This window comes from Melanostigma gelatinosum (assembly GCF_949748355.1).
Source record: "Melanostigma gelatinosum genome assembly, chromosome: 4".
NCBI classification, from domain to species: Eukaryota; Metazoa; Chordata; class Actinopteri; order Perciformes; family Zoarcidae; genus Melanostigma; species Melanostigma gelatinosum.
The window spans coordinates 5,614,070-5,640,641 of NC_136637.1; the positions used below are offsets into that span (position 1 = coordinate 5,614,070).

The window sequence follows — 26,572 nt, forward strand, 5'->3', positions numbered from 1 at the left end:
CAACACTTAAACACAGCGTTGGATCACAGGACTGATGAGATCAGACACACGGAAAGAGAGGCCAGCTCAAGACACACAAAGCACTTAGATGGAGTTGTATTTACAGCCTCTTCCTATTCACACTGTAACACTGAAAGTTATTTTGGAAACGATAACTAATAATCTAAAAATAATTGCTAAATATGCTTTTTTTATTTCATTTCCTGGTGTAGTATAACGATATATTCCATTTGCAGTGGTGGAAAGTAACTTGGGATAAATAGAATATTATGCAGAGGTGCAATTGAGAGGTACTTGTACTTTACTTGAGTATTTCCATTTTTTGCTGCTTTATACTTCTGTGTCTCAGATATAAATATTTGAATTTGTTTAATAACTTAAGTTACTTTGTGCATTATGATTAGTCGATAATAATATATTACAATTTATGAGTTGATTATATATTTTATTAAACTACCCAGCAGTATATAAATGATTAAAATGAGCTCCAACTTTACCAGCTGCAACATTAGACTGATGAATGCATCAATAGTCATAATCTATTTATATATGTATGTACATATATTATTCATATTGGGATGCTCAGACCTACTCGTTTGCTTGCTTTCCTTCCAACCGTTTTTCATCTCGTGCCCGGATTCGTCTAAGCTGAAAAGCCAATCAGAGTGATGTGATTTCTCTCAGCGCTCCGCCGGCAATCAGACAAAGCCAGAATAGTGCCAGCGGTCCGAGTCACAGCGTAAGAACGATGGCCACAGATGCTCAGCGACGGCCCGAGTGTGTCAGACCAGTGTGTTAGTGACACAAGTCACTAACCTTATTCAGTTGTTTACCAGACACATTTTCCCCAAAATACACAAACCTTACATTTATTTACATGAATAACTCTTTACATACTGCCCAAACCTCTTGGAATTAGTTCTGGGAGTCATGAATGGAGGAAGCTAAGCTGCATTCTTCATTATTTCTCATGAAAATTCGAAATATCTTTTAGTTTCGCAACAAAAATCTTACCGGCCCTAATTTGAGCTCATTAAGTTAAAACCTTCGTCGAGTCCAGCAACTCCGTCTAAACCTGCAGGATCCTCTGACTTCTCAGAAGACCTTTTCACCCCATGAGTTCAGCCAAAAAACCAGAAACAACAACCGGACCGGGTCCAGGATGATCCAAAACAAAGGCGTGTGAGGTTGTTCAACCTCTTTAAGCCTCTTACAGTGGCTGTAAGTCTACCTGCAGCCGGTCTGCAGCGCTGCCGTTGGCTCTGATCATGATGATTTAATCCCTCAGTGGAAAAGGTTAGGTCGTCTTTGGATTTTACAGGATTGTCACCTTGCCAGTTACACAGTAACAAAGACCAATAAAACATTTGGAAGGCATGGACAAGCTTCTTTTACCAAGCGGCGAGGAGGAGGAGCGCTCCGAACACAGTTCGTATGCTCCGGGAGAAGCAAAGAGGACGATGTGGGACCGGGTGAAGACTCTCTTCCAGGGGATCCTGAGGAGTAACTTGAAGGGTTTCTTGAAGAGGAACGGGCTGCTGACGCTGTCCATCATCGCCGTGATCACCGGCTGCGCGCTGGGCTTCACGCTGAGGGGAACTCATCTGTCCACACAGGTAAAGTTACCACTCACATGTCGGGACAGAAAGATTGAACACCAGGGAGATCCTGTGCTTTTAATTTACGTCCAGACTCACCTGCTGGTACTCAAAATTATTTTCTCCCACGTTGATACTTTATTTTAGTGTCCATTCGAATCTTTCCTTCAAACTTCCCAGCAGGACTCACCTGCTGTGACTTAAAATGTCGAAAATATCTCCCGTGTGGATACTTGTCATTTACCTGCACTTTGTGACTTGTCTGTGAAAAGCTCTTTATAAATACATTTTACTTATTTACTGAACTTAACTTCCTTGTGATATGTCCTTCAATTTCTCATCAACACTTAAGTATAAAATGAAGGACTCCGCCGCTAGGCCTTGAAATTCCAGTTCCCACAAGACTTAATGAAACTATTCTGTTAATGCTGTCCATTGAACTTTTCATCAGGACTGATATTCTCATATTTCAGCTCCCAAATTCAGAGCTAATGAAACAGCTTGGTTGAGGTTAGAAGCTAAAATAGTGCCGCTCAAATTAGCTAACTGCCGACTTTAGCAGCTAAAATAATTTAGGTTTGCTTGCAGTTTGTTTATGAGCTCAAACTGTGTAGTTCGGGTTAGCTAACAAGTCAGATAAGCAGCTAAGTTCAGGTTAACAGTTCTGTTTCTGCTGAATGTGGCAACTGTTTGCTAACATGTTAGCTACAACTACGTAAAGCTGATGCTCCGATGTCGGATTTCTGCCACTCTTTCTGACAATTGATTGACTAAATGTCCAGCGTGGTTGAGGCCAGCAGTTGAGTTTAAGTTTTAGCAGTTATTAGTTAGTCCTTGTTGTTGTTGATTTAGGAAAGCCAACCATTCAGTTTGATAGCTTAAAATATTTTAGTTGTTTTTAGCTGGGATGACCACGTTGTGTATGTGGAAGAAGGCAGCTGTTTGCTAACATGCTAACTGTATAAGGTGTGTTAACAGCTTGTTCTGTGGACAAAAAAAGAAGTCATTACAGGTTTAACTTTCTCGTCGAGCTACCATGTCCATATCTTTCTTCAAGCTTCCAGTTGGTCAGGAGTTTTTTACTAAAGGGTCCCAAACATGGATGTAAACAATGCAGGATTTAAATATTGAAAGAAAAAAAACTGAACAAAATCAGCTTTTCTTTTCTGAGGAAGGAAATGTGTCTCAACATGTTTGTTAGAAATATTGTTTCCAAGAAAACTCCACAGGCAGCTTTAAATACTGATCATTTAATTTAAAGATGTAATGTTTGCCTTTTAAATTGATTCTCTGCAGGTACATGTTCTGGTAGAAACCGTTAGGGAGCATTAACAGTCACAGAGGGAGAGGACAGCCCGTCCAAATCCACACACGTTAATCCCTCCTTTCAATTAAAGTGGCCGTCAGCCGCTCGGGTAGTTTCTTCTCGTCAGTTAGAGCCAAATGAGTGTGCTGACCTTGAGGAGCTGAAACTGAACGAGGTAAACAATAAAACACATCAAATAGAAACACTGAGCTCATGTCCTCTGTGTTTATTGTGGGAACTTTGAGGCACAATAAACGTACACTTGGTAGGGATTTAACGTAGGCCAACAAACAACAAACCAAAGAAGGAATCAGGTTTAGACCTTCTGCTGGGAGATAAAACGTAAAGAAAATCTTTCAGCAATTAACCATATCACACCTAAAATGATCAATCAGTATATCAGTTAACTATTTACATGATAAATTCATTCATTTGAGTCATTTTACAAGCAAAAATGCCAAATGGGAGAATTTGCTGCTCTTATTTGATGAAAAAGTACTCTGATCCTTATTAAAATACTCTGTTACAATACTCTGTTACAAGTCCAGTATTCCGAATTTTACTTTATTAATAAAGTAAACTTTACTATCAGCAAAATGTACTTAAAAGTACTTGACATGCAGAAAAATGCACACAAGTGTTAGTCATGCTTATTATTTCAACATTATATAACTGAATTATTATTGCTGACTCATTCATGTGTACGCAGCATTTTATTGTTGTTGCTTAATGTCATTACTGTTGTTGGGAACGTAAAGGAGCGTGTTTGGGTTATCAGCATTTAAGAAACTGAATTCTTGACATCAACAGAATTATTAATGTATGTAACAATTATTAATGATTATTAATAACAACGGGGCACCACCCTGCGAACAGGGACCAATAACCAAACGATAAAACTAAGTCTCATAATTAGTGGTCACTCATAATGTCAATAGTCAGCGTATGACTATACATTCAGTGACAGTGAAGGGTTAAATTCGAGCACAGGCTACTACATACAGTTTATTACATACATATGCACAAGTAATCACAGACGACTGCTCATTGGAGTTTATTAAATCAAAATAATAAATGATCAGATCAATTAATACTGCAGCCAACAAACTATCATACAATTTTATATGCCTAATACCTAAAGTCAAATTAATAAAATGGATGAGTATGTATACGTGTGTGTGTGTGTGTGTGTGTGTGAAGAGGGAGGAGCCTTAAGGAACTACAGCAAAAAAACTACCAAGATGGCGGAGTCGCGTGACGTAATCAAAATGGCGGAGAGGTTGCTGTACGTAATCACGTGTGCCGATGCAGCACGTGTGTATGAGGCAATCGAGGGCAACGGGGTTACCCAGGGGCCCTGACTATGTGTGTGTAAGTTAGAAGAGAGAGGGGGGGGGGGTCACTCTACTCAGCTCTATGTGTATGTAAGTTACGGAAAACAAGAGAAATAAAAGGAGGCAGAGAGGGGAATCCAAGCTGCTGTGTGTGGTGTCGCGTTGTAGTGAGGGTGAGGATCGCTGATCATATCTTACACAAGCTGCTGTTGTCACGTCGCGAACTGATGACACTTATGCACGATAGCCGCGATCCCACACTTCACTCACAGAGTTGATTCAAGGACGAGAGAAATGCCACACGAAGTGAATTAAAATGAATGAAAATAATCCCCAAATAAAACAGATCTTTATCACTGCGGTGAGATGAGCGTATGGCTTCCTTATCACATCTCTCAAGTAATAATACACAAACGCTGCATCCACTCGCAGCGACTGATCTAATGCAGACAGTTACAGCAGTTAAATACACAATACAGCGGAGCTTCGGCGTCCGCGTTGATGACGCAATACCTTGATATCACGCGAGAGTAACGTAACACGACAAAAACACGGGAATAATAACACATAAATGAATAACCTGAATTGAACGTAGGTTATATTAAGCTAAGCTATGCCCAGACGCCATGAGCCTTACTTTATAGAAGCTTCGGAACAAAGGCCAGTCTCCGAGGAGGAATCGCGTGTTCCTCGAGGGGGGGGGGGTAGCTGCTGGTCAACGCGGCGTTTTCCGGCGCTGTTTTCGGTCCGTTGTGGCGTGTCTCGTGCGAGCAAACGCAGGTCCGATCTGTACTCGCTGCAGAGAGGACAGTTTAACTTCGGTTGAAACGACGTGGTCCGTACGTCTCCCGGGAATCATCGGAGAAGGAGTGAGGCTTAACGTCTTCCTTCGCCAGAATGTGCACACAAAAAGAAAAAAAAAGAAACGGAGAAACGGATCCGTTCCGTGATCCGTTCCAGCGGGGTAAGGGCCTTACTCAGAATAGAACATTTGTTTCGACCAGCGAAATGGCTTGTGTTGTGAGAAAAACTTATCTCCCACACTCAGAGCGGATTTAAGAGGACAACGAAAGCTCTCAAGAGGCGTTTAGTTATATCAAAAGCAATAGGTTTATTATCAACAGAGTTATGCAGCCCAGCAATTCAACATGCATGGGTTTTCTAATAGCTTCACTCTCAATCGAGATCTGCCATAAGAACAACGCTTGAACACAACAGCGCAGTAATTGATATAGGTACCTCTTATGGAAGCCCATTGGTCAAAATCAAAGAAGCAGGCGGAGCTTGTTTGTACAAGTAAGCCACCTGGTAGGAGCCTGGACAAATCCGTCCACACTGGCCCGTCCCAGAAGGCGTGGTCATCTGTCAGTGTGTATGAAATGTTGTCGACTGCGGGGGGGGGGGGACTGGTTTAATACAGCCCGAGGCTGTTGGGCCTAACCTAAGATGGCGGCACTGCCCTTGTGACGCAGTTAAGCCAGTAATCTTCCACTGTTTCTCCCTCGCCCTACCGTCTCATATGAGTATTGCCTGAGTAACTATTAAAGCTAAAACTATTAAAGCTGCTATAAAGCATATAAAGTATATTTTATCCATACTAACTGCGAGACAGTAGAAGGTGTAAAATATTACACCTTAGAAGAAATAAGATTGCCTAGCATTTTATCAATAATTCCCTCTCTTGACGTCTGAAGGACGTCACTTTCTTTACCTTTCTGTCCTGTTATACGCATGTGTCTGGCTCTGCCTCATCTGACCCTAACAGGCTGATCTGCTACTCCCATACTGGGTAGGCTCCATAGGGAGGGTGGTGGTGGTGAGACGGCTAGGTCAGCTAATTGCTTGCTATGGTTTGTTTCTGGTTGTGGGGAAGGGATGATGTTTACCTGAACTCCTACTTGCAGATCCTTTCCGGTCACATCCACTAATAGGGCGAACCATATTCTGATTTTTCCTGTACTGCTCTTGGTGACGTTGTTTAAAGACAAGGATAAGGGATTGGTGGTTGCTGAAAAGTCAAATTACAAATTACAAAACAAATTACCCTGCATTTTGCGTCAGATCACCTCGGACCTCTGCTAGAGGTCTGGACGGCTCAGGTGCTGGGGCACAGTGTGTCAGGTGGTGCCAAGGGGCTCCTGCTTTACCTATGACTTGGACCGAGTGTGAAGTAACCTCCTTCACTTCGTACGGCCCTGTCCACCTGGGGTCAGTCCACTTTCTTTTATGAACTTTGACCCTGACCCAGTCACCCACTCGGATGAGATTTTTTACCTCTTCCTGGTCTGCTGCACTGGTTCGCTGGACCTGTTTGGAGAGAGCCGCCGTGAGAGTGATTAATGCAGTCATATATGCCTTCATTTCTACTTGCTGCACATCTAGGGCAGGAATATGACTACCATCTCTTGGAGGACCTGGCATTTGCCTCCCTGTCATTAATTCATGTGGTGAAAGATGCGTCTCATTTCCTTGTGCGCTCCTCATTGCCATTAGAGCTAATGGTAAGGCTTCAACCCATGTCAGCTTTGATGCTGCACATGTTTTCGCTATTTTTGATTTTAGCGTCTGATTTTCCCTCTCTACCAGTCCTTGTGACTGTGGATGATACACTGATCCATACCTATGTCTGATTCCTCTTCACTGTCTCCACTAATATGCAATATAAAATGTTTGGATGCAGTCTTCCCAAATGTCCACCAGATGGAGCCAAAGCTCCTGTCAACTGTTCCTGTTGCCCCTAGTAACTATTTCCCAAGGCTGCAGCTGCAGCTGGGCCTTATCTCCACTTTTCACAGAGCCTCTGCGCCCTTGCTGTGTCTTCGCTCCTAACTTTGTTGACGGTCCCTAGGGAACCAAATTTCCATCCTCTGTAATCTTCCTAACTCTACCAGTAAAACTGACACGTATATTAACCCTCAATCCACTTTCTCAAACTCAGCAACCCGACTGCGGTGCAGCTGGCTTCTTAGCCACTACACAAATGACAAACTGCTTTTCAGCAAACAAATACAGTCAAATAATAAACACTTCTTTCCCTAACCTAAAACAACAAATGCAGTACATCAACAAAACAATTTAACACACGTAACCTAGGGCTCTGTTCTGGCCCTGTCCGTTTCTGGTTACTTTCCCTTTAAACTTCGTCCGTTATCAACGACACATCGGTTAACTTAAGTTCTGTGCTCTCGTGCAGAAACTACGTCTAGGCTACTCTAAGCAGAGATAACATGATTTTCCACTACACGCTACACACAAACATAGTATCCGGAGACTTGATGGCCCTGATAAGGTATTTATTCACGGTCTATTTTCTCTATTCAGTTTTCAATGACCTTTAACACATATCCCCGTCATCTTATGCAGTTTCTTCGTAGTCCAAAACGTCTTATAAATTACGGTAAAGATTACGCTATCTGTGGCATGAATTCGAATGCTTCGTGCTCCACGCGTGTCAGCGTTTCACTCTACTTCACTCTACAATACCACAGGTGCGTTATCTTTCGCCTTTTATCTTACGTTTTCTGTTGGACTCATTCACTCATGTGTACAAACCCCCCAAATGGCTGAATAACTGTATAACTCTGTTGCAGTGTGATTATTCTTTACAAGTACTCTATGACTATGTCATACTCACAGTTCGGTTAGTCTGATCAAAATTTAGATTATGTCTATAACTACAATCTGCAGAATTCAGTTAAATAGGCTTCTGCTTACCTTGCTTAGATGTACCGGTACGATCAGACTTTTCCCCGAGCTGCGCGTACGCCTTTTGGTTCTGAAAACAGAGAGAGGTCCGTTATTTCTCCAATCCGAGCTCTGTATCGAATTTTGCCCACATTCTCCACCAACTTTGTTGTGAGAAAAACTTATCTCCCACACTCAGAGCGGATTTAAGAGGACAACGAAAGCTCTCAAGAGGCGTTTAGTTATATCAAAAGCAATAGGTTTATTATCAACAGAGTTATGCAGCCCAGCAATTCAACATGCATGGGTTTTCTAATAGCTTCACTCTCAATCGAGATCTGCCATAAGAACAACGCTTGAACACAACAGCGCAGTAATTGATATAGGTACCTCTTATGGAAGCCCATTGGTCAAAATCAAAGAAGCAGGCGGAGCTTGTTTGTACAAGTAAGCCACCTGGTAGGAGCCTGGACAAATCCGTCCACACTGGCCCGTCCCAGAAGGTGTGGTCATCTGTCAGTGTGTATGAAATGTTGTCGACTGCAGGGGGGGGACTGGTTTAATACAGCCCGAGGCTGTTGGGCCTAACCTAAGATGGCGGCACTGCCCTTGTGACGCAGTTAAGCCAGTAATCTTCCACTGTTTCTCCCTCGCCCTACCGTCTCATATGAGTATTGCCTGAGTAACTATTAAAGCTAAAACTATTAAAGCTGCTATAAAGCATATAAAGTATATTTTATCCATACTAACTGCGAGACAGTAGAAGGTGTAAAATATTACACCTTAGAAGAAATAAGATTGCCTAGCATTTTATCAATACTTGTGACCTGACAGGGTTTGATGAGGGATGAGGGTTGAAGGCCGCGGCTTCCTCGTGGGCCTTCGGCTGCCAGCGTCGTGCTGGAGGGGAAAGCTGAATCTTCTGTGGCCTGGACAAGTCCGGCGCGAAGAGGCAGAATATCGCTGTGCTGGTGCTTATAAACCTGGTCTCAGACACAGCGGGGGCATTTTCTCGGCCAATGGAGGGGTCAGTGTTAGGTTTGGCCGGAGCCGGGAGGTGTGGTCATCTGGGCAGATGATGCTCTGATCTGAGGTCAGGCATTTGGTGAGGAGGAAGGAACATGTGAGGAGCTCAGCCAGCCAGGAGGTGGCACCAGACCCCAACACTGTTAAGAAGTTTACAAGCAATATTTAATTATCATGCTGATGTGTTTTGGATGTAAAACCTAAATCTGAAAGGTGAGTGCAGCTTCAGATACATGAAGTGGAGAAAAGAAACTACAACATTCCCTTCTGAAGATGTATTTCAGTAAAAGTTTAAATTGAATTATATAATATAATGATTTATTTGAATGTACTACAGGAGTACCTCAAAATTGCACTTAGGTAAATAAACTTATATTTCATCGTAAACTGAATATTTTATTTGACAAAATAAGACATTTGTCCAAAGTCTTGTCCACGGTGACTTTGGGAAATTATGGACATCTTTATCAAAATACATAAATAGTATGCTGATAGTTAACAGACCAAACAATTCATTTATTGAGAAAATAATCTGCAGATGAATTGATTATTGAGATAATCGTTAGTCGAGGCCCTAAAATGAATAAAGAAAATACAAAAGACAAACACTGGGTCATCGTATAGACCTGGTAAATGACATGAAATAGATTTCAGTTTTTAAAGCTCCTTTTATAATAGGCCCGACCTGTAACAACAACCTTAAACTTCATTACCTTCTTCTTAAAGTTTGTTTCTGTATAAAACATGATTCGTTCGACAAAGATCAAAGTGTGACTTCACCCATTGTTTGCTGCACAGAACTGAATCTGAAGCATCTTTTTGTTTGGCGCTGCTCTACAGGTCAAAGAGAATCTAACTCCACAAGGCATTTTAGTAATTAAACAATGACAAAAGACCCGCTTTTTTATTTTCAAATGTTGACGTGAGATGTATTTCATTATCGCAGGCAAAGATCTACTTCTCCTTTCCCGGAGAGCTGCTGATGAGGATGCTGAAGATGCTCATCCTTCCTCTCATCACATCCAGGTAGGTCGACGGTTTTGTGCTTGTCACACACCAGCAGACATATTGAAAACATTTAAATAGTAATGAAACTTAGAGAGAGAGAAAAAAAAAGAAAGGAAATGTCAAAAGTTTCTGACATTTAAGGTTCCACTACTGGTGCGGTTCCCAGCCTCACCAGTTTTTGTGCTGAAGTTCCCCTTTATCAGATGGGATTCATAATATTCAACCTCAGAGAAAACACGGTGATTCATGAGGACATAATCCTGGAATCGTCAATGTTATCCCTTTTTTGTTTTTTCAGTGGTCAAGTTTACTTTCTGTGTGTGTGTGTGTGTGTGTGTGTTTTATTCTGTAGAAGCTTGGTGGTGTTTTCAAGCTGCTGCCTTCAAATGTCTGCAGATATTTAATGAACAAAAGGAGAAACTTTTATTTTCTCACAATATAAAGATCAATGCAGACTGATTTACATGCTTTAAACCAGAGGTCTTCAATATGGGGTCTGCGACCCCTAGGGGGTCCGCGGAGGTACTGCAGGGGGTTACTACATTTACTACATTGCTTTTGTTGCACAGTGTTGTGGTCAGCGTGGTTGTCCTCTGCTCTCCACCACTGAAACAGATGACAGCAAAACGCAAGAGACTCTCACACTGAGCTGTAATGAAACGCATTGACACACACTGATTAGGGGGAAAAACGTCTCGTTCTGAATTTTGCTGTCGTTTATGGTGTGCTCAGTGGAGAGGAGGAGAGGGAGAGACTGGTTGGAAAAGTTCACGGCGGCTGCAATCGTGGCGTTGCTGTGCATGAATGATCAGGACATCCCCTGAAGCACACAATCCATCCAATGGTTGTTGAAATGTTGCAGTCTCATGAAGTCAGAAAGTAACGCATTATCTTTCTGCAGCAAGTTGTTTGAACTCTTGTTATCCAACAAGATATAACGTGCGCATCTAATACACTTGGAAGGTGGATTTCTTTTTTTGTCTCCCCCCCTTCTTCCACTCGTTATGCTAAGCTAGGCTAAACATGTCCTGGACCTCTCTCTGTCCTGAACACACACAGATGAAACTGAAACTGACATGAACAAAATGTCCCTTTTTAAACCAACATGTGCCCATCCCTCCCTCCCTTTGTTCGTGCAGTTTGATGTCGGGTCTGTCGTCGATGGAGTCGAAGGCGTGCTGTCGGATTGGCGTCCTGACCGTCACCTACTACCTGTGGACCACCTTCATCGCCGTGGTGGTCGGCATCGTGCTCGTCCTCATCATCAAACCCGGCGTGGGGACGGAGATGGAGAGCAACCGGCTGGGAGGGGGGCCCGTCATGACCTCGGCCGACGCCCTGCTCGACCTCATCAGGTAAAGGATGTTTAGAGGCTAGAAGGGTCAGACCCGGGACTCTCTAGATGTGGGACAGTTTGTTGGTTTCATTTGTTCTCCTGTCATTTTGATGATATGCTGCTTTCACGCAAAAAAAGGAATTTAGCTTTTTGCAGCTGATATGATATGCTGGCGTATTCTGAGAAAACCATCACACCCCACCACTGTAAACTCTTTCAGTCTTTCATCATTTGTAGAAACAGGTGAAAGCACACATTTCAGATTTACCACACAGACCTGATGATGCACAGCTCTGCAGCGAGCACAAGCTTCTACTGGAAGCATCTGTGAAAACAGTGCTGGACAACAAATTCAGTTATTTCAGAAATGTACAGCAGGGTTTTCAATGTGGAGTGGCCTTTTAGCATCCGCAGGCCAAAGTTCAGGAAGCTAATTAGCCTCTTGCCCTTTTTCACCGGTATGAATGGAGTGCAACATTCTGTGTAACCGCAGAAGCAGACACGTGAGATTGTTAAAAAGTTTGTGGCGAGTTTGTTGGTTTTGGTTTCTAAGCAGCGCGACGCTGCGTTTCCCGTCATAACTCAAGCTTTCATGTTCATCGGAGAACATGGAAGACAGTCATGTGACTCCAGAGTTTAGTAACAAGTTGCAATTAGCACTTGGACGTTAACATGAACACAGAAAATGTTTGAGAAAATATGGCCGACCGTGGATTATATGGGTGATAATGAATAATAATCTAGTGGGTTCGACCTGACGTCAGTCTTTGATTGTGTGTCTGCTGCTTTTCACTGCAAGGCAGGAGAAGAAGTGCAGTTCACTTAGTCAATTAGCTGTTGATCATTTACGTCTATTACAACAAGCTGCCAGTCATCCTCCAGTGCATCAGATTTTGGGTTTTATACCTCAGTAAACTGAATCTCTTTGTTTTTGTTTTGACAGTTGATCAAACAAACAAGACATTTAAAGACTTCACTTTGGACTCTTGAGAGATTTCACATTGGTGAAAATAATCAATCAGTTGATAGAATCACAGGGTCCAACAGACCGCTATCAGTCAGCTGCACAACACATCGATCAACAAACCGTAGAAAACACAACAAACACACATCAATCCGATTACAGACGGGCTGATTCGTATATTTTTAGTAATCCTGCAGGGATGAGTGACAGATTAGCAGAGTCAGCAGCGGTGCAAAGCAATGATCTCTGCTGCGGCACGTTGGCAGACTCCTTACCATCAGGTTGACCTGTATCTCTCACCACCCGTTGAAGGTCAGGTGATGTACGCAGCCGTTTCCCTCTCGACTCGTCTGTGTTTGATATGTGAGCCTCTGTCACCGTTAAATAACAACCCTGTGTCTCTTTGTTCCTCCGCAGAAACATGGTTCCCTCTAATCTGATCGAGGCCACGTTTCAGCAGGTAACGAGACAGCCAGAAGTCATTCAGATGACAAAGAACTTTTAAAAACTTCCTGTAACAAACCCGTCTGTGTTCCCCCAGTACAAAACGGACCTGGTTCCCATCCTCAAAGTCCAGGCCAGAACCGTCCAGTCCAACTTTGTCTACGTCTTCCCCGACGAGAGCGACCCTAAAGGTCGGACGGTGTACCTGGAGCTGACTCCGCCTCCGGATGTCACGTACAAGACGAGTCCCGGCACTAGCCAACAGATGAACGTCCTGGGCATCGTCGTCTTCTCCGCCACCATGGGTGAGCAGGACGGAGTCCACGGCTCGCTGACTGACACAGAGAACGCTGTTATCAAGTCCGGATGTTTACTGCGCTGAAGTTTTTATTATCCAATTATAATTTATTATCTATATTCTGTTTTCTGTTCGTTGTTCAACAGATCAGATGTTGGAATTTCTGTAGTTTCCTCGAATCGGCTGTTAGGTAGTTCTTCTTCTTCTTCTTCTTCTTCTTTTCAATACTGGCTGTTTTAACAGAGATGAAGAAAACGGTGTACTTCAAACACCATTTACATTTGAAAGTTTGGGCCCCGAAAAGAACAAGAATGAAATAATTCAAACTTCCATTTAGTCGAGGGCACCACTTTGTATTTTGTTTGGTGTTCCCGGACAGAAAAGCGTCGGTGACCCTCGATCATTATTGAACTACGGCGGTGCAGTTTGGCATCTAAACAATGAGTCAGTCTCTCTGCAGTCTACTCGATGTTTAGATTGAAGAGCTTTAAACTGTGACTTGTTCAGCTGACATTCCACTAGTGCTAACCCTACACTAACCTTCTGTTTCTATTGGGAAGTTTGAAGAAGAGCATTGCTAAAGCAACACTTTGCCTCTTAATTCCAGCTTGTTTCAGGGTGCATTATTGTGAAATACTGAAACAGGAAGCTGTTAAATTAAACACATTTTGATGCTAAGTTCCAGTTTCTCTGACCAATGGCTGCTCAGAGGGATTGTTGTCTCTTTCAGTTGACACTCTGGTTGAATCATTGTACAGTGTTTTCTTTTCCTCCAATCTAAATAACATCTATTAGAAAAGAGGACTTTCTACAAACTAAAAGCTTAAAAAACTATTCAGACATACAGAGTTACTGGACACAATGTAGCTTCAGTAGCAGGAGATTACAGACTTTTCAACAGTGGTGTATTGACATTGCAGTCCAGACGGTTTCTGTTGCTGCTTATAATAATGGACTAACTGTTTTGTTGCAGGCCTGTTGCTGGGCAGGATGGGAGAGCGAGGAGCTCCCCTGATCAGTGTGTGCCAGTGTATCAACGAGTGCGTCATGAAGATCATCAACGCTGCTGTCTGGTGAGAAGAATACTCTGAATGTACAGTACATACCGTACTATTGAGAAAACGCTGGTCTATTTTACATTCGATATTTTAATATGGGACAGCAGAAAAACCTAATGTCTGGATTCAGTTTCAGGGTCCTGGCTTCATCGTCAGAAGTCAAGTCATTCTCTAAAGGTGTTTTCAAAGCTGCGTTGTAAATTCCCATTGAAAGATTCTTATGGGCCGATTTGAACACAACAGTTATTCTTGGGTGCAAAGCCACCTCACAGAGACCCTGAAGAGGAAGTGGGCCTCGGTTCGTTTGTGGTGGGAACCTGATCCGATTTGACCTTACAGGCTCCCGTAACCAGGTTGCATGCTGGGACGTGGCATGAACTCAAACAGTTCTTAGCAGCTAGCTAAGAACAGAATAAATAGGATAAATGGAGGTCTGACTAGCTGTGATATGAGACGAGATATCGTCCTAGAGTTTGGATATTGTAGTATGACATAAGTTTTGTATTTTACTGGTTTTAAAGTCTGCTTTACAGGAAAGGGATGTCATTTGCTTTTATTTTATTTGCCTTCACCCATTTAGTCATTCTATCCACATTACTGATGATTATTCAGCAACACTATCTTTTAAGTATAAATATTTTGTGATTCCATCAGTAGTCAAACCTACATTGTCGTCACAAGATCAAAGAATCAGATATCGTGATATCTGATTTTTTTCCATATTTCCCAGCCCTGCTACAAGTGCAAGTTGCCTCTCCAGGCACTTGCTAGTTGCTATTTATGACATACGAAGTGCAGAGGCAGTTTATACTATCAATGCCCAAAATAAATCATTTCTTTGTGAGCTCATCAGAGAAGATAAATACCACATGAAGCAAAATACAGATGTGAAAGCGCCCTATAAATAAGAAACATTCTAACTAAACATAAAGCATACAACTTTATGTTGAGCACATCCTGATTCCACAGGATTATTTATTTTTTTGTGTGTTCATGACTTCCCTTTGAAGTAGCAGAGGGTTTGACTTTGACCTTCATGAAATCCAGAAGTCTCTGGCATGTATCTGCCTGTTTGTTTCGGCAATATTAAACCACAACGTGGTATTTTGTAAGGGTGGGAATCACCAGAGGTCCCGCGATACGATATTATCACAACACTGTGATATGCTGAGTATTGCAATAACATATTTATGACTTTTTTCAACTTCAAATTATGTCCCCAAAGGAAAACTGTGTCAACATGTTTTATCTAATAAGATAAAGTTTTCAGTCTGTTCATCTCACTTCAATCAATCAATTATTGCAGCAAAATAGGGCAGACAGACTGACCAACACTGTCATAAAAACCTGTCATAAATGTTGCATGCACCTGACCAACTGAACTGTTTGTATTACATTCTACATAGTCCAACTTAACTGAATGCAAACGTGTGTGGACTCAGTATATGAACTATAACTTATATAAGTGCGATAACTCGTTATAAGGGCAAGGGCAGAGAGCCAGTTATGCGCCGCACTCTCCCCATGAGCCTGGCTACTGTTGGCAGCTGTAAGCGAAACACTTCACATGCGAACACTTCACATGTGAGCGAAACACTTCACATGCAGGTATCCTGCTAACTGAACGGCAACGCCCATGTTAGAAGCGTTGTCGGTTACAACCACAAGGTTTTTATTGGCAATCCCCCATTCTTGTGCTGCATTTTGCAGGAGGTCTGTAATGTTTGCCCCGGTGTGACTTGCGTGTACTGCTCTAGTTTGGAGAACGAGAGACTGCCGTCGCCAGTCCCCTGAGATATTGTGCTGACATCAACGCATTGCAAGTTAATGTAACTCTTTCTGCTGAAGATTCACTTCTCTGTAGAGCTTGGGCACAGCTGTGTCTGTGAAAAAACGCCGCGACGGAGTCATATCCATGTGTCGTATTCATGTCCTTCTTCCCTTCCTTGTAAAAAAAATCCAAAATAAGTCCAGACGTCTGATTTAAGCGGACGGCGCATTTCTGATTCCTTTCTCTGATGTCTCCATCTTTGTTTTGACCAACGTCCTACCAATCATGCTGACCCGGGACCTCTGCTGACCTCACCAGAAAACAACTCGGCAACATCTAGTGCAGGGGTGTCAAACTCATTTCCACTCTGGGCCACATCAGCATCACGGTCGCCCTCAAAGGGCCGGTTGTAACTGTAAGACTGTAAAACTAACTTCTCCCTAACATATTGTTCAATAACTCTCTCTGCATTTGATTATTGTTTATTCAAGTGTAAAAATATTGTACATGCAGTTATATAAATGAAAAATGATATTTAAACACATTTCTGTTATTATAACATAAATCACTTTAATTGAGGGTTAAGAAACTCACATTACTCTATCAAAGATCAAACTATTAAAGAAAATAACAAAGACAAATATCAAACACAAGTTATTACATTAACTTTGTTCAAAGCTGTTTGTGTCACCTCTCTGCATCACTAATGTTCCTCCCTGTCGTCGTCCTGTGCATGCAGCTACATCCACGAGCTGCTCACTGAGAGTCAGGTCTGATAAACATGGATAGATGATGTATCCGTGTTGTCTGTGCTTTCATCAACAGTTAATTTAAAATACAAGTACCTGCTCGTCTCTTAGCTAGCTGTGTTGTTAGATTGCTGCTAGTTCATGAACTCGGTCTGCGATGGTGTTTCTTCACAAACTGACATTTGTAAAAGTCTGTATCTGGTCGGAGCTCTGCTCACATACCTTTAGCATGCACTGGGCTGTAGCTGTGTAAATATATTCTGCTGTGATTGCAGTCTGCCTTTTAATTCTTGGACAATTTGATGTTTTTCTTGGAGGCTAAATTTTGCTCCGTGTTTGGTGTCAAAATGCCGACGTGAATTGTATTCCTTCATCACCGACACTGCCTCATAACACAGAAGACAGACACGTTGTTCTCCTTGAAGCACAAACATGTATTCACTTTCCCATCTTTCATTACATTTTCTTCCCTCTGCATCAATTTTTCTCTTCGTGGACATTTTGGGATTATTTGTCGATCTTTTTCAATCGTTGGAAAACCGCTTTTCGGGCTGTTGCCTCTCCTGTCCACCTGTTGTGATAGTTTTAATGTCGGTACACAGACAACATGCTATCTCATAATTTCAACTTTCTATCTCATAATTTCGACCTTGGGGATACTTTTATTTTCAAGTCCAACTTTTAATTATTTTTCCAACAAAGAAACAAAAATCTTTTCTTTTTTTTTTTGCTGGCGAATTCGCGGGCCACATAAAATGACGTGGCGGGCCAGATTCGGCCTTGAGTTTGACACATGTGATCTAGTGCAATGAAAAAGCAATTATTTTTGTTTTTCTAACACCAAAAAGTTTATAGTTTATATAATAAAAGATCGATATTTGGCTTCTGTGTATCGATACAATATCGCCACGCAGAATATCGCGATTCTATGCTCGATGTATCGATTCCCCCCCCCCCCCACCCCTAGTATTTTGTGGTTAATATTTGTGTCATAAAGGTCTCACTTCTGAGTGACCCCTCCTCTGACACCGAGAACGATGAGTTGGATCTGACCCGATGACCTGTCAGGTGGGGAAAACATGGCTGTAATGTCATCCTGCTGCAGCACATGACCAGATTAAAAACGCCAGCAGAGCCCACGCAAGGCTTATTGACCTGAGCAGTAAACGGATACAGTTCTTATGCCGTGTTCACACCGGTCGCGTTGATTTTTTGACGCGCATCGAGATTACATACAAAGTCTATGCACAGACGCGATGAGACTGGCGCGCCGCGATTTTGCGATGGCGCCGCTCGTTGGACGCGTTATTGCAGTGCGGTGGACGCGTTGGACGCCGCAAAATCGCCAACGCGCGAGTTGAAATTTTTCAACTTCAGCGACATAATCGCGTGATGCTGTGGCGCGATAGTCTATCAGCGTTGAGTTGCTCCCCCTGTCATCACTGGCTTCCTGCCGTTGTTGAATCAGGAAATAAATCCTGTAGCCGTTTGTGTTCACCCAGAGCTCTACGATACCTCATATCAATAGAGACCGGACCAAACTATGTGTATACATGTGTGTGTAAACCATACGGTACAAACAATGAACAGACGCTGCCGTATTTACGTCTACGTGACGTTATTGAGTGCTGGTGGAGCTGCTACGATGTTAGCATAGCCTAGCACCGATCCATCAGAGCTCCATTGAGAAGACAAGTAACCTACAAATCTGCATCATTACGTAGTTATTTCGGAGTCCCTTTTTGTCGGTTTATTGCCGTTGAATCACAGCCAAATCAGTTTATTTTGTGTTCCTACAGCTGAAGTAAACAGCGACCGGTGGCTTGCTAGACACAGTGAATACAGCTCGATACAATCCACGGAGCTCCTCTGAACAATAATATGAACCAGACATGACGGCGTTTGGCATTCCGATGTTTGAGGGACTTCCACAACACGTACAAAACACGTCCTTATTCCTTTCACGGTTGACAGCGGAAATAAATGGCGGCCAGATGGAGGCTTCCAGGACGATAAACCACGCCCCCTCTCCGGAGCTACGAGATTTTGCGGCGTTTGGTGTGAACACGACCGGCGACGCGTTGGACGCGATTGTGCAGTGCGTTGGACGCTTTTTTGCAGTGCGTCAAAAAATCAACGCGACCGGTGTGAACGCAGCATAAACCCTGAAGGACACACATGTAACTCTTAACACATACCAATATTCACCTTATCAAATATTTCACAAGTATTGTTCATGGACGCTTAGTTCTGGTAATCATTTGCACTTGACGCACAGCCTGTTGAACACCGCTCTGCTTTGGGGATGCTGATCTAAATGATCTGGACTGATTAGGCCAGTTGTTAAATGTTGTCATTCATGAGCTGATTCGGGGAAACTACTTCAGCTCTTAAGTCGCTAAAACACATTATTGTAATAACAGCAGCTTAGAGAAGCTTTAATCAGACTGGTATACACATGCTAGAAATCCCAGATTTAGCGACAGTGGTGGAGATTTCTGAGAAGTATCTCGTTCTCACCCTGGTATTCAACTCTCTCGCCAGTTTAGTCTAATAGATGTTTTCTTTTTACTTTCATGTAAACGGGGAAAAGTGATGCTTTTCAATTTATTAGTCATTTTAACACACGGTTGCACAATGAAACACACACAAAACATATATTCAACAATTAAAATTTGAATAGAATAAAAACATATATCCAGTATGCAAATCCTTTAATGCATAAATACCAAGAGAGACTGTTGTTTAGTGGGGATGAGACTGTTTAGTAAAATCTTCTATCCGGGTATATGTCATTTTAAGTCATGGTAATGGAATATATCACGACACAGTGATTGTTCTGTTGAAAATGGTTTTAAAATATAAACTGTACTTTATCACATTTGAATATTTTTTATTTTATTTGGAACTTCCTTAAACAAACAAACAATTGCCTCAAACGAGACAACACATGAGTTTAAAACAACAGACTGAGAACAGTAAAAATAAAATAGTTTACGCTTCCTGAGAACAATCATTTCAAGTATTACAGGTTTGAATGATAACCGGTGCAAATAAATACCAACCTGACCTCAGTCAGTGCAATGGGAAAATCCAATAGCAAAAAGACTTCCTGCACAGGATTTCCTGCTCATCTTTCATTTCACAAAGCTAACAGAATGCTGTCAAAAAAACCTACGGTATGCAAATGATGGTTATCATGTAACCAGAGGTCTTCCTTATCTTGGGTTGGTTGGTATGCTTCTTCCAGCTCTGTATTTATAACTTTACTCTCCTCATCCCTGTCTGCTTAAATCCCATTACCCATTAGAGAGTATCTACAGCGGTGGAAACGGTCTTACTGTATCTCTACCGGTGGACATAGTTCTACCTTTGTATATGCTGTCATAGCCCAACCCTTCCACGCTATTTATTCATAGTGGTTTATTTCTGTTTACATCTGTTTACATCTGTTGTTTTTGATATCCGTGGTCCCAAGGGGATGTCCATTATGATAAAATACAAAAATAATCCCTGTGACCAACGTTATGGTCCATGACAAATTATCTGGAAAACTAGGGACTGGATTACTTAGAAATCTGAGGTGTATATTCATGATCCCCAGAGGCTGATGACTTAATGACTGATTCCCAGAGGATGAACTTTTTTGATTTGAATGACTCCATGACCTTTCCTCTGGTGTTACCCTAAGGAAAAACATTTCATGTTTAGCTCCACCACTGCTTAGACTCTAAGAACAGATAAATCATCACGATGTTGTCCTTTCAGGTACTTTCCGTTTGGGATCATCTTCCTGGTAGCGGGGAAGATCCTGGACATGCAGGACCCGAGCACGCTGGGGAAGAAGCTGGGCTGGTACGGCATCACCGTGCTCACTGGCCTCTTTGTCCACGGACTCATCCTCCTCCCTTTCTTCTACTTCGTCCTCACCAAGAAGAATCCCTTCACCTACATCCGTGGGCTGCTGCAGGCCATGGTGATCGCCCTGGCTACCTCTTCCAGGTCAGAGTCCAGGGCAGTCCTGTTTTCAACCCGCCGGTCTGTGGATGCTTTCAAGGTTTCTATTCATGTTTTATTTGAATGCTGTCTTTTCTTAGCTCTGCCACGCTGCCCATCACCATGAAGTGTTTGTTGGAAAACTGCAATATTGATCGGCAGATCGCCCGCTTCGTCCTCCCCGTGGGCGCCACCATCAACATGGACGGCACAGCGCTGTACGAGGCTGTGGCGGCCATTTTCATTGCTCAGGTTAATGACTATGAGCTGGACTTCGGCCAGTTGGTCACCATCAGGTAAACCGACACAAACAACCGAATCTGGTCTCCATCCAGCATATCAGTAAATGTGGACTAAGTCTCATAATCTTTCTGACTAGATGGTCTGGAACCACTTTCACAAGCTTGGGAGAGTAGGTAAAAGGCCTGGGTCACTGAACCGTGAGAATGCAGAAACATTTTATACCTGAAAGGAATGTTTTCCACCACACATTCATCTCAAGAAGGCCACTTAATACACCTGAAGTGGATATAATGATATCATGGTAAAAGCCAAATTCAACTGTGTAAAAGTTCAAGTGTCTGGATAGGCTCTAATATATCCTTTAGCAGTGATTCTTAACCATGGGGCTGCGGCCCAATCATCTAGAGGGCCGCAAAAAACTTTCAGTTTTGCACCTGTGGGCCGCGAGTGCCGCGGGACCGCATAGGTTATCAATTGAAGACACCAGAGATATAACTGTTATCCATGAGACGCTCAGTTACAATATAGCTTCCCACCACCTGGTGGCGGTAATGCGTCAGTCAGTTGTTTAACGAGCTGCAATAAGCAGAAGAAGACACTCAGCTAGCCGCTAGCCTGTAGCGAAAGTTATGGATAAGTTTTTAAAAAGAAAAAATGAAGACGACAGTGGTGCCATACCCCCCAAAAGTCTAAATGTGTACGCAAGTACAATCCTGACTTTCTTAAGTACGGCTTTGTGAACGGAGGCAACGAGGCAGAGCCGAGGGCTCAGTGTGTGGAATGTGGGCTAATGCTATCAAACGAAGCACTGAAGCCTTCGAAACTAAGTCGTATCTTGCAGCATTTCGACGGAAAAAGACACATTACAGACCCGACAATGTGCTAGCGGATGTTACCATGGAGCAAGTGGCTTCAGAAAACGCTAGTACTTATAGTACAAACCTTATCTTCCGCTTACATAAGCCGTCAACCAACGTATAACCTTTGCGTAACTGAGCTACTCTCATGCGCGATCGTGCGCTCTGTCGCAGCCATTACGCACAGCAAGTCCGCTACTCACACACCACGTCTTCCATATATATATATATAAATATATATAGTTTTTGCAATTTGCAAAGGCTAAAAATAAAAGGGAAACAATATAATGTCAAAATATAAAGGGAGAAACACCTTTAGTGTGTCAGAATATCATGTGGTTACCATGTGTCCATTTGGGTCTCCAAATGTCCTTTTAGAGCTCCGCCTGGATCTCTTCATGGAAGAAACTCTGTAGAATGGTCATACTTTGTCCAATCTTCTTCAAATTTGAGGCAGTTGTTCACTGATAGTGTAGTTACAGCCCTACACTGTCCTTTACCTGTACAGATACAGCCACAGGCAGTTATTTATACTGAAAGATACTTTTTTATTTTATGTGGACAAAAATCTTCAATTTTGACTGACTCCAAAGGCCCACTGCTCTGTTTCTGTATGACCTACAGGTGTTCTGACACTTTTGATGCATATAGTCAGAGTGGTTCAGAAGCTACAGCCATTTTTATTTGGGTATTTCATTTGAGGCAGTTTTGCTCCAAAATAGGGGTGGAGTTGAACAGGTAACAATATAGTTATTGAATACAAATCAAACCAAGAGTGAGATCAATGAGTTAAACTAATCGTGTTAATATTTGAATGGGCCCCGGGACACTTTGTACTTGAAAAGTTGGGCCCCGAGGGTCAAAAAGGTTAAGAACCCCTGCTCTAGACCTTGTTTGAAAAGAAAGTGCCAACGAAAAGTATGTTTATTTTGACATATTTTAGTTTTGTACGAAACTCAATGACCGACGAAACAACTTTGTTTTCTATGAATGTCCGTCAAACTGTGCAAAAAAACGCATATCCACATTGAAACCCCTTTAAAGGTTTTGGACCAACTACAAAATGTGTTCGCAGGCTATCGTCAGAACCATAAAAAGGAAGAGCATCTAAACTAAATGAGCTGCGGTGGCCCACGGGGACAGGAGGAGACCAAATGTTTAACTGACGAGGCCTTTACGTTTTGGTTGAATTAATGGTTGACGGTAAATTCTACTCTTCCTTCTGGATTCCTCATGCAGCATCACGGCTACAGCTGCCAGCATCGGTGCGGCGGGTATCCCTCAGGCCGGTCTGGTTACCATGGTGATCGTGCTGACATCAGTGGGCCTGCCGCCAGATGACATCACACTTATCGTGGCCATCGACTGGATCCTGTAAGTTTACAGTACTCATTTTGTAGAAAGGTCTCTTTCTGTGCAGTTTAGTATTCATTTACATTTAGTGAAGATCTATTGATGTTATCAAATCAATGACTAAATTGGAAATGAAAACTGTTTTCAAAGTTCCCCTTTGCATTTTTCAATTTTTTGAGCCAGGGCAGCAAGGGCATCACATAAAACAATGATTTTCAGTCCACTGTATGAAATAGTTAGTTTAAGGATGATCTAATTTTTAACAACTATCAGTGAAATAAATATAAGAGGTTTATTTTCAAAAAATAATGCATTGGTATTTACATCTCAGAGGTGCAGTTTTTTGCCTGCCCGAAATCAGCTGGGGCAGTGCGGGGGTCCCAAGGCCCAACTGAAGGGGCCATGAAATTAGTGGAAAGACCAATGCATAGATTTTCAACATGGTAAATATATGGTAACACTGGTGGAATCAAAACTAATATGATTGATTACATTTCTTTGCTTTCCACTGCTGCCAAGCCCCAATCATCCCAGTCAACAAACAAAGGATGTGAATAAAGTACTAAAATACTTCCAGTACTGCTCAGAGACTCTTGTCCAGCGTAGTTTGGGTTTCACGGTGTCTCCTCATTCTGTTTCTGCAGCGACAGGTTTCGGACCATGATCAACGTTCTGGGTGACGCTCTGGCGGCGGGAATCATCGCCCACCTCTGTCAGAAGGATTTCCCCCTCAGTGGAGCAGGAAAGGTGCAAAGCATAATATCAAAATTCATCATCTGCAATTTCAATTTTGCGAAAAAGTTTTAACTTGAGAATATCTTTGCTTTACTTTGTCAAATTTGTACTTGAAATTTCTCATAATTTCGACTTCCCATTAATATTTTTGCTATTGCTAACGTTTTGTATATTTCCTCGGCTTGGCTCCCATGGACAAACTCAATAAATAACAATAAAAAAAATAAAAGGAAATTAATTTGAACAAGAACATGTTTTAGTCCTTGCTTCCTATTTTTGAGAAAAAAATCATACCCCAAACTAAATATCTCTCTATATAACTTCTGATTGCAAACATCAACCTGTTACACATTCACTTATTGATGCCTGTTGGTTTAAATACATTACAGCAGATTTTACTTAGACTTAGACAACAACCTCAACATATTAGACCTCCCACTCTCATTTTAAATCCTATTGAGTCTTTGTCAAGCCCCGCCCCCTCTGTTGCTGGCCAGAAAAGTCCATTAATAACCAACTGAGAATTAACTAAATTACCTGTAATACTCTGAAGTGCTGTATACTTTAGGCCCACTGTATACTACTGCATAAGCGTATAAAACAGTAGCTAAAGTACTTTGTCTAATGTTATCAAAGTTGGCTCGCTAATCTATACTAAAGGAGGATTCTTGGCACCTGATTGCTGCAATTTGAGCCAAAGGTTACTCTCCTTCTCAGTCATTACTCAATGTGATGTCCATCATGAATAAACATCCATAAATCCACTTAGAAATTATGGTAAATAGTTGCTCCTCATCACTCCAAAACTATCAGTATCAAAGTAGTTATCACAGTAATAGATGTCTGTACATCCATTCCACAAAGCATTATGGTGACTTCCACAAATTATGATGATGATTATCGATTAGAAGAAGACAAAAACTAAGAACAGAAGTGTGAAAAGTAGCTTATCTTTTTATTCACATTCGACACCCATTTCTACACTTATATTTATGCAACACTTGTCTGGCACATGGCCCAAGGTGCTACGGTGAAATTGAAAATGTCAATCGTTATTGTTTCAGGCGCATGCTTATTGTACAAAGAAACAAAGGGCATGGCCCATTTGAGGTGATGGATTCCCAAACGCTCCGTTTTACATGTCTACACGGACGCACAGAAACTGAAGTTTTGAAAAATGTGCACCTTTTTATAAGGCTTTTTCAAAAATGTCAGTTTGATGACCTTAAACAGAGAGGCCAAAACATAGAGGAAGATATCCATATGGGAATCTAATTGTGTGTTTTTGTGTGATTCCTCTCCAGCCCGTACCGTCGTATGGGACGCAGACTCCTCACGCTCACAACAACTCTCACAGCGTAAACGTGCCAATGACGGAGTTCCACAAAGACTGTATGTTCGAGACGATGGGCGACTCAGCGGACGGGAGTCATGCACACACCGTCTACTACAACATCTGTCAGGTGTGATCGGACCGGACCCGGGCAGCTCTCCTCAAAACACCACAGAGTCTTGTGAAAATCTCACTGTGCCATCTGAACAGGAGACGGTGGTAACAAAGCATGATTCTTCTTCTTCTGAGCAGCAGCAACTGCTTTGAGTTCAGTTTAGGTGACAGGAACTGTGGTTTAGTTGGCCAAAAGTGGATTGGAGCTTAATTTTGAGCTTTGTTCTCCTTCTCACTGATGAAAGAGAAAACAATGGCTCCAAGGACAAAAAGACCAAGGTACCATTTTAATGGAAACTAGCCATCTATCAAGTTAGCCTGAATTTAAAAAGTGGGAAGGTTGCTTAATATCAACCAGAGAAATCCAGCAGGATCTCTGGTTACCATTGAAGAACAGGATGTACGGGAGTCTAATCTGCACCAGATGATTATGGGTACATTACTCTCTCCTGGGTGTAACTGCAGGTTCATCATCTGGTCTCACAGCGCCAACTAGAAGCTGTACAAATCGTGGCTACCATGGCCTTTTTTTAGGGCTAGGTATCAAACCTTAATACCTCTTGCGTACTGACCGAAATGGACAAATAGAGGATGGAAGACGGAACGGTACATTTCATTAGCTTCACCTCTGGTCATGAGCTTTGAGTAGTGACCGAAAGAATGAGATTGCAGATACAAGCAGCCAAAAATGAGTTTCCATCACAGGGTCACTCAGCTCCGGCATGAAAACCCTGTTCGGAACCAGACGAAGAGCTCAGAGGAGCCAGTTGAGCTGGTTGGGGTATCTGATCAGGATGCCTCCTGGGACCCTCCCTTTAGATTATTTCTAGGCCGTCCAACTGGGAGGAGGCTCCGGGGAGACCGGGGAGACCCAGAACACCCTGGATGGATCTCATCATCATATATATCATCCGGATTACCTTGACCCAGACAACTGTAAGCAACAAGTTCACAAGCGAGCCTACCCTCGCAGTTGGCCGTTTATTTGCTCGACTGTACCCTGAACAAAAGGTCCTTATCCTTTTGGGTGGAGCAATACCAAGATTATTTGTCAGAGCTTTTTACCTGCTCATCATCTTTACTTGGACTTTAAAGCCAGAACAAATCCACCTTTAGTTTGAGATAAACATATCTTAAGAAACCATGTTGGATCGGCAATTGAAAACACATTGCTATTGACCTAAGAACAAAGCCAATAGGCTTGGATCCCTCCTCGATCATGTTTTTTTCAGTGTTTTATCTGGGATCCTCCAAAGGGACGCACTTCTTCATGCTGCTAATTGTTCCTTATGTTCACAACACTTTTTGCTCTCTCAGGAATTTCAACGAACCTTTGGCTGAACTGTGTATTTGATTGGTGGGTGG

The 26,572-nt window shown here is 42.3% G+C and overlaps 1 protein-coding gene across 1 annotated transcript; it reads left to right on the forward strand.

Moving 5' to 3' along the window:
* Window positions 1-1,376: 1,376 nt before the first annotated feature.
* LOC306776732 (excitatory amino acid transporter 5-like) lies at window positions 1,377-25,229 on the forward strand (the record flags this gene model as incomplete). The annotated part of the gene is made up of 11 exons (XM_079267541.1): window positions 1,377-1,616; window positions 9,895-9,974; window positions 11,096-11,311; window positions 12,674-12,716; window positions 12,798-13,005; window positions 13,972-14,071; window positions 20,345-20,578; window positions 20,674-20,868; window positions 22,912-23,046; window positions 23,670-23,772; window positions 25,065-25,229. The coding sequence occupies 11 exons, from the start codon at window positions 1,377-1,379 to the stop codon at window positions 25,227-25,229; spliced, it is 1,719 nt and encodes a 572-aa protein (XP_079123667.1).
* Window positions 25,230-26,572: the final 1,343 nt, after the last annotated feature.